A 9,503-nucleotide genomic window follows, 5' to 3' on the forward strand; every position below is an offset into this window, starting at 1 on the left:
AGTGGCGTTCCGAGGGGAGGTTAAACCCCGGCTTCTGCGCGCGGAGAGGTTTCCCAGCTCTCCAACCCCGCCGACCCTCTTGGGGCGTTTGGCTGCAACGGGGCGTCCCCGGGCGACAAGGTGGGCGAGTGGGGAGCTTGGAAAGGCTCGCAGGCAAAGGATGACTGGCATTCGGGAGGCCGGTTTCCAGTCGGTTTCTCTGCAAGGCTGGATTAACATCCCCGGAGAAGGGACTGCTTTGACCCAGGAGCCGAATTAGGTCCCCGGCGTGGCGCTGCGCGTGGGTCTCGGTAAGCGGGTGACTTGGGGGCTCTGCTTTATTTTGCCTGTGGGATCCCTAATTCAGCTCGATGCCGGTCCTCCGTCCAGCAAGGTCGCTTGCAATCGCCAGAGCCAGTTTTCCCACTGAGGCAAGAGCAGATCTTTCAGATGCAAAAAACGGGGGCTGCTGGGCTGAGCAGCAGTACGACGCTGCCCCAACCCTAAGCCTCCCGGCCCGCGTCTTGCCGAGATTCAGGCTTACAGCCAAACGTGTTTCTCTCATTCAGCATTTTCTGGTTGCATGGGACTTCGATTCCCATAGTCCCCAGCCAGCAGGGTTAATGGCTCTTGAATACCCTAAGCTAGTGTTTCTCAACCTTGACAACTTTAAGATGGGTGGACTTCAACTCCCAGAATTCCCCAGCCAGCTTGGGGAATTCAGGATTGAATATTCAGCATGCCTTCTCCCTGTTTCATCCATCCACAAGTGTGTGCAATGATGCTCCCAGAAATGAAGGGCCTCCTGGAGCCCACTCCCATTTGTGGGACCCCCATCTCTAATTCCTCTCCTACCCACTTCCCCACAATCCTCTCTTTTTCTGCTTTCCGGCAGGATTTCTCCCACTTTTTGTCTTTCTCCTCCCTTTCCCCTGGCTAGGCAGTATTACTGGTGCCTTTCCCTTCTTTTTCCTTTAACTTTTAAAGGGGTTTGGGTCAGTGCAGATCAAAGCTGTGCCCATGTTCAGCATTTATTCATTTCTCCAGAAAAGCACTAGTGGATAAAGGTGGAAAAAGGGGGCAGAATGGGACTTTTGCCATTCTTTTTTTGAACGTGGCATTGAATTTGGAAGCCCTCTGAGCTGTGTGGTGCAAGACACGTGCTCAGCAGCCTACGCTAAAGGCACCACCTACCCTATAGGTGGGTAATGCCTCCCTAGGGACCACAGTCGCATGCAAAAGTTGGGCACCTCTTGTTAAATTGGGTAACTTGTAGGCCATGTACATCCATCCCATCTTGGATTGTGCTGGTGAGACTTGGCAGCAAGAATATGAATTTGGGCAGCATAATTTCTCTTCTTTTCTAGAAATTTGAAGTGGGAAAATACACTTCCATGCAAAAATGTGGGCTCCCTGGTCAAATTGTCTGTTTCAGATGAACAGAAGTGGTCACAACTCTACATGGCACAGAGTTAAGTGTGTCCTCTTTCTACAACTCTGAATGCATACTTATTTGTGTGCAGTTGTTTGCAAATCCAGAACAGAAAGTAGGGACTATGTCAGGTGCAAAAGATGGGACAATCTGGTTTGCTCTCCAAATCAACCATGTAGCAGTTTCAAACATGAAAAAGAAAGATTTTGAAATGAACTTCATAGTCCCCAAATTTGAATATTACGAAAAATCTGTGGGGAGACCTGAAAAAATTTCTGAGCTGGAAGACTTCTGTAAGGAAGAGTAGGAAAAAATTCCAAAACCAAGAACAGAAAGAGTCTTAGTTGTCCACAGGAAATATTTAGAAGCTTCTACTTCTGTCAAAGGAGATGTTACGAAGTACTGACTGAAAGAACGCTGAGCCTTTGCACCTACCATATTCCCTGTTGTCTTATTTTGAATCTGGAAAGCTCATGTAGTTAATATGTATGCATTTTAATATGCAGAAAGGTGTTGTGATTGATTGTGCTGCTAAATTTTTCCAGCAAGATCCTGGATGGGTCTAGGATCCAAAAGTTGAGGTGGGGCATATGATCCCTGCAGACTACCCACCCCAGCATGGAACTCTACAGGTAGTCCTCAACTTACAACCACAATCGGGACTGGAACTTGCATGACTAAGCGAGGCAGTCCTTAAGTGAATCATGCCTGATTTTACGACCTTTTTGCTGCAGTCGTTAAGCGAATCACATGGTCATTGAGAGAATCTGGCTCCCCCATTGACTTTGCTTGTGAGAAGCTGGCTGGGAAGGTCAGAAATGGCAATTGTGTGACCCCGGCACACTGCAACTGTCATAAATACATGCTGGTTGCCAAGTGCCTGAATGTTGATCACATGACTGTGGAGATGCTGTAATGGTCATAAGTGTGAGGACCAGTCACAAGTTACTTTTCCCAGCACCATCGTAACTTCGAATGATCGCTAAACAAATGGTCATAAGTTGAGGACTACCTGTATGGGAATATGATAGCAGGAGTGACATGTGAACATCCACTAGCATTTTCTTTCCTCCTAGGTTGCAGAATGACTTCCCCCACTTTGAGAAAAGCCTCCTGGGCTCTTGGCAGAAGGCCTGTGACTGTGGCAGCACCAGCTCAGGTAACGGATGGCAGAGGGAAGGGTAGAAGGCCTGTCTTCTCTTCACCTTGGGCTTTTCCTGAATGAGTAGCGCTAAGAAGGCCCTTGTCTCCCCTCTCCAGGCCTCTGTGACTTTTGAGGACGTGGCTGTGTACTTCACCAAAGAGGAGTGGGCCTTGTTGGATCTCTATCAACGGTACATATACCGTAAAGTCATGCAGGAGAATTACGACAATGTGATCTCACTGGGTAAGTGTCATGAGCACTGATGGTGAGCAGGAGGGGGCCCCTATCCAGGGGGGAAAACGCATGCATAGTAGTGAGGAGTTGAGCAGCCATTCAAAGAGACACAGAACAGACCCGCCTTGACTTTTGGGGTTTATCTGTCTGGGTTTTTCCCACGCTTCTTCAGTTTGTTAGGATTTTCTGTCTAATGTAGCAGTAATAAACACTAGAGACCTATTCCTCGTCTCAGTGTGGTTCCTGACTGTTAGGACAGTAAGGGCTGTTCTCCTCCACCGGTTCTTTGAGAACTACAGATCCCATCTCTGCTGCTGTCAAATGGGCCTTGTAAGGGAAGAGCCACTTCCGAATCTAGCCGGATGATGCCACAGTCTAAAGCCAAGCTGGAACTGCTCTGTACAGAGATATAAACATAGGCTCCACCTCTTTGGGAAAGATTGCAGAAATTATGGCATGCGGTAGAGTGGTAGAACATTGATGCTTCAGTTGGCCAGTGGTTCAGCTTCTGTAATCCCTGAAGAGTCTACAGCAGTGTTTCTCAACCTTGGCAGCTGGCTGGGGAATTCTGGGAGTTGAAATCCACACAGCTCAAAATTGCTGAGGTTGAGAAACGCGGCATTACGCACTACATCACACAGACTCATCACACAGATTCATGTATTCGCTAACTTTTCCCACTTGTGAAATTTTCTCTACTTCATGAAAATGCCAATCAGTGATAGTTGTGCAAAAGCACTCCCATGTTGATGCTCATTCAGAAGAAGATTGCAGCTGACACTGCAATGCCTTCTGCCAATGTATTGATTGTGACCCGTTTCAGAATGGGTACTGTAGCTGTGCAAAAACTTTACACCAACCACCATTATTAAGGGAGGGTTTGGCAACATGAATATATTTTATTTTGTGATCTGCCCTTAGAATTTTACTCATGGGAGAAGCTAAGTAGTGGTTGTAGGTATCTAAGCTACATCAATAAATGGTCCCTTCTTCTACAGTCCCCAGTGGATTGGAGATCTTAGTGAAGACAAACTGAACTTTCTACCTTATTCTGGATTTTATTTGGAAGCTTTCTGGCTTTTTTCTTTCTTGTTCTGCCCAATCAGGATACTGTTTTTCCTTTCCTTTCCAATCAGGATTGCTAAACGCAAGTCCAAAGCCCATCGCCCAGATGCAGAAAGGGAAGAAGTTGTGGGTGCTCAATCAGCAAGAATTAGGACAAGGGGAGAAGCTGGCAAGTAACACTTCTGATATTCCAGTTTGTTGGAAACGGTTAAGTAGAGGATCCAGCCCTGAATTATCTCTTTCCAGTTTAGTCTCATTCTGCAGAGGTAAGGAACTCCGCTTATGGTGGCTTTGATTTTGTTGTCTTTCACAAATGGTGTGTGTGAAAGAGAAGGAGTGAACTGTTGTGTTCCTGGCTCCCTGGGTGTTGTTCCATGGAACTTTATAAGGCAATTTTAAAGTACATTGGATTTAGAGGCAGAGAGTCACTGGTGATAACGTTTTAAAAATGCATTAACAGCATTTATGATTTAATTATGTGTTTATTATGTTTACGGTTTGTCATACATAGCAGTTTTTGTCATTTTTAAGTTGGAAATTATCGCAATTCCTTTTGGAGTCTTGCCGAAGAGAAATATAGTTAATAATAATATATAAACAGCAGCTCTATCTATGATGCAGGTGACTTTATTCATGAAAAGGACTGGTCAGGAGTTATTACTTTGCCTGTTTCCTTCCCAGAGCTGCCTAGAATGGCTGGAAAAGAGCAACAAGAAAGCCTTAAATAAAAACATTATAATCAAAAGGATAACGTTAAGAACGGTATTTTCAAAAACAAAACTGAAATGCATTAACATGAAATGCAGGCTAGTTAAAAGACTGTGCAAATTGAAAATCCAGAGAGTTGTGAAAGAGATGATCAGTTCCAGAGAAATGCAATCACTTTTTCATCAGCATGGATTTCCTTTTTTAATTTGCAGTTGGCTCGACAGCCTGTACAATGTGGACCTGAGATTTTTCTCTTACCTTGTGCCATTCATTTTACATAATGGAAAATATAGAATCCTATCAAGGTATTACATAAAAGAGAAATAATGCTCGTTCTTAAAATCCGCTTTCTTAAGTCTATCGTGGAGTAAACCAGGCTGAATTCAGTGGGGCGCATTCTTGAGTAGGGACTCAAGCACAACACACCAACAATTTAGGAGCCAAATGGGAAAGAACAAGGATGAGATGTTATGGAGGAGGTACCTAGTAGGCTCACCAAATTATAGCTAGGATTGAAAGAGACAAGTCCCAAGGACTGAGGTATGTTCCATGGCATCTTATGTATAAGATAGCATGCTGAGTTTATTCCAGACTAAAGAGACAGACATATTGCTGGTATAGTGTGTCCCTAATCCTTTTCGTCAGTGGGTGTATTTGAAAAGTTGAATGCTCACTGTAGGTATTACAGCTGTCATTGGGCAATGACCACCAGAAAATAGTCACAAAACAAAAGGGTCGGGGAGAGTTTGAGAATGTATTGATGCCCATAGGTATCACACTGAGGACCCCAGTCCTAAAGAATCAGACCAGTAGCTTTGCCAGTGGAGTCTGACGTGACTTGTGTGGCCGGTTGTGATCTTTCCTGAAGAAAGGTAGCCTAATCACCACTCCTTATATGTTGGTAAGAGTCAGACTTGATTACTATATTGCCATGGTTCGCAAGCTGTGCACGAGGGTGCCCTGAGGCACTGCGGCAAACTTAGAGGGGTGCCCTGGGATAATCCAGTGATACCTGACATCTGTTGGACACCATGCCAACTATGAGTGTAGGGAAACCGTGAAAAGTGAAGAGTGCGGTGAATCAAGAAGGTTTGAGAACTTAGGTTATTCGTGGGGCTTGTTATGGACATGGCTGATGGAGAAGCAGGGGGTCCTCTCCAGGTGGAGAAACGCATGCGCAGTACTGATTTCCTTCAGGAGTCGCTGATACTTTCTCAGTTTAGCAGGATTGATGTCAGGATATAGAGGCAAGGAACACGCTGAGATCAGGAGCTTTAGCTCTAGTGTTTATTGTTCTGCCCTACAATACAAAACCCGGCTAAACTGAGAAAGTATCAGTGACTCCTACCAGAAAAGCTCAGAAAGTTAAGGCGGTTCTCTTCTGGATTTCTTGATAGGGAGCTGAAGAGAATCAGTACTGCGCATGCGTTTCTCCACCTGGAGAGGGCCCCCTGCTTCTCCATCAGCCATGTCTATAACAGGGCTACCTTTGAACACTTCTTGGATACTTCTTGGAGACGTTTGTTAACGATTACCCAGTTCTTAACTCTCCTGACCAGACTGTTAAGAGGAATTGGCTGTAGGGATCATATGGTATGAGACAGAAAATACCAGTTGCTGATCCATTTGTAAGCACAGTTCAAAAGCTTTGTTGGCTATGAGACCCAGATACCCAGTGATGAGGATAGCAACATTTTTGGGTCTGGAGACAACACTTAGTTTTGGGGTCCATTTCTGGTGATACTGTGGTGTCTAAGGTGGAAATATCTTGCTTCCCTCTCCCTACCTTTCATAAGGGTAAGAATGCCCATTAAAATTCACCCCACTTTTATGAGGAGTTTAGGTAGTTTACTTCCCTTCGGCGGAAGTAACTTCTTTGCCCTTCTCTGAATGTATCTGTTAAGAATATTGTAGAGGCTTTGGGTCCTTAAGCTTCTGAATTTTAATGGGTGGTGAATGGTTTTCTAAGATACAGTGTCTAATTATGCAGGTCTCTTACTAGTAAGAACAAGCTGTGCCTCCTTGTAGAATCTTCCCTCCTCAAGAAAAACACTTCTGTATTTCTCTACATCTTTATAAGATACTAATTGATTGCACTGTTTAATCGGATGCCCTAGTTAAGTACCAAGCTCTTAGCAGCCTTGAATTAATCCACGCTTAAAGATGAAATGTGCGGTTTTTTAAAAATAAGCTATACATCAGCATTCTAAGCGAGAAGAAGATTCTGTAGTGGGTTTTAATTTCCTGGGTAACTTTTTATTTTTGTTTCAGCAGGGGTTGAACAGCTGAGGGAGGAGGAACAGGGTCTTTGGAGAGAAAGTTCTCCGCTGGTAAAACAAAGGAAGATCTTGCAGCAGAGTAAGAATAGGCTTTCCCTTTGTATAAAGAGAGGAGAAGACTCTGGAAATCAGGATGGAACCAAGAAGACATGGGGTGAACACGATCAGAAGAAAGCCAGTTCTTGTGAGGATAACAACCAGACCATCCTTAGGATGATAGTCCAGGAGACGCGTTGCAGAGGTGAAACACTCAGTGTATGTAAAGCAGGAAGCTTTGCTTCTCATCCAGCGGCACAACCATTTCAGTGCTTCATCTGTGGGAGGAAGTGTCCCCACTATACAGCCCTTATGGCACACCTGAGCTTACACACTCGGGAGAAGCTTTACACGTGTCTCGATTGTGGGAAGACGTTCAGTGGGACAGCAAATCTTAATAGGCATGAGAAAGTTCATTCAGGAGAGAAGCCGTACCTTTGCTCCGGCTGTGGGAAAAAGTTTCTCGACAAAAAACATCTTCTTTGTCATTCAAGAACTCATTCCGGTGAGAAACATTACCCGTGCTCACATTGCGGGAAAAAGTTTATTTCCAAGGCTCATGTGGTTCGGCATGAAAAGATCCACTTAGGACTGAAGCTGTTTACTTGCTGGTACTGTGGGAAAAGTTTCAGAGAGAGAGAACACCTTCATGTTCACGAGAGAATCCACACGGGAGAAAAGCCGTATAAATGCTCAGCTTGCGGAAGAAGCTTCAATTGCCTGTCAAACTTTAACCGGCACAAGAAAATTCATGGAGGAGAAAAACCGCATAAGTGTCCAGATTGTGAGAAAAGCTTCAGAAATATCTCAGACCTTAAACTTCACGAGAGAGTCCATACTGGTGAGAAACCTTATCAGTGCTCGGACTGTGGGAAAAGCTTCAGTACGGGTCCCAACTTTATCAGTCATCTGAGAACCCACAATAAAGAAAAGCCGTATAAATGTCTGGAGTGTGGCAGATGTTTAAAGCACAAATTCTCCTTGATTAAACACCAGCGAGTACATAAGTATAAATGCCTCGACTGTGGGAAAAGTTTCAGCCAAAGCTCGCTCCTTGAACGACACAGAAGGAAACATACCGGCGAGAAACCGTTTCAGTGCGCGCACTGTGGGAAATGCTTTGATCGCAGATCCTCCCTGGTTGTGCATGAAAGGATTCACACAGGAGAGAAGCCGTATGGCTGTTCGGGATGCGAGAAAAGCTTTGTTACAAGATACAAACTAAATCAGCATGAGCAGATCCACAGAGGAGAGAAACCAGACACCTGTTTTGTGAACCGGGACGCTATGTATTGAAGACTTATGTGAGAATGATACAATGCACCCTTCTTTCCGATCCTCACTGTATAGAGCGCCATGTTCCATGCGCTGGCCGTCGTGAGGTCCAGCAGAGAATGCTGCTTCATTAGGCACTTCTAGCACCATTGGAATTGCCTGGCAGTCTCAGTTTTGATCGCGGGATCCCTCACGCCGGCCTTGTCTTTTGCTCAGCTTTGTTCTGCAGTTTTCCAGGCTGTAACGCCCAAGCCAGCTCATAATGATAGTTGAGAACAAAGGTCAAGGCAGCAGAATAATTCACTTCAGTTACTTATACCATTGAAATCCCACTCTTTGGCCACTGAATGTTATTGGTGTGATCTCAGGATACTTAGGGGGCTGGGGAGCTACATTTCAGCCACCTGTTGCCTGCCTGTATCTTATAGGGTGGTGGCTCTGCTTTGAAGGCTGTTGTAATCTCTATATAGCAAGGAGAACATCAGTCACTAAAAGAAACAGTTGAGATGAGCTGATACTGACAGCTTAAGTTGTTAGTTAAGCTTGATAAGAGATAAAAGAGGGCCTACCAGGGAGAAACCACTTCAATGCTTTGTGGGAAAAGCTTCAGGCTACAATCAAATGTTTAAGGCAGCCTTTCTCAACTTTTTGACCTTGGAAGAAACCTTGAAATATTTTTCAGGCCTCGGGGAACCTCTGCACATTCAGGCTCAAATATAGGCCGGAAGTGACAAAATTATTATATTAGTTTCATGGGTGGGCCTGTATGTATGCATTACCAGTGTTCCTAAACTAAAAATAAGGAATGAAACTTACTTAACTCTCTAATGTGAAGTTGCCAGAATTTGAAAAAAAAAATTTTTTTTTTTAAATAAATTGTGATCTCCCAGGAAACCCTTAGTGGCCTCTCTCAGAACCCTGGGGTTCCATAGAACCCTGGTTGAGAAACCTTGGTTTAAGGCATGCATGAACTCAGATGTGTGTGTGCAGAAAGAGTTTCCGCTGGAATATTTTGCTTGCTAAAGTTCTGTAAACCTTGTGTTGAAAGGAGACGGTGCTGAATGATTAGCTGCTCGAGGCCAGAGTTGGTATATGTTGCCAATCATAATCAGGCAATATTATACAGAAATTGCTTTATGTGAATTAAATGGACTGTTGTCCATGTTGTTATTGGGGGTGTGTGCAGAGATCTGAATTTTAAGTGAAAAAGGGATTCAGAGAGCACACAGTTTACCTGTGAACTCTTTACATCAAACAATCTTCCTGGATTTTGCAGGGCAGGAACAGAAGCAGCTTCTGTGGAAGGTGTCAACAGTTGCTAAAGCAAATTCCCTCTTACATTCCAAAACAT

General features: G+C 44.5%; 1 protein-coding gene across 1 annotated transcript; it reads left to right on the top strand.

The window, feature by feature from the left end:
* The first annotated feature begins 2,475 nt into the window (after window positions 1–2,475).
* On the top strand, window positions 2,476–8,459 carry LOC134492113 (zinc finger protein OZF-like). Its single transcript, XM_063296275.1, has 3 exons — window positions 2,476–2,570; window positions 2,672–2,798; window positions 6,837–8,459. The coding sequence occupies exons 1-3, from the start codon at window positions 2,496–2,498 to the stop codon at window positions 8,171–8,173; spliced, it is 1,539 nt and encodes a 512-aa protein (XP_063152345.1). The 5' UTR covers window positions 2,476–2,495; the 3' UTR covers window positions 8,174–8,459.
* The last annotated feature ends 1,044 nt before the right edge of the window (window positions 8,460–9,503 follow it).

The sequence above is a fragment of the Candoia aspera genome, chromosome 2 (genome assembly GCF_035149785.1).
Source record: "Candoia aspera isolate rCanAsp1 chromosome 2, rCanAsp1.hap2, whole genome shotgun sequence".
In the NCBI taxonomy this organism is placed as follows: Eukaryota; Metazoa; Chordata; class Lepidosauria; order Squamata; family Boidae; genus Candoia; species Candoia aspera.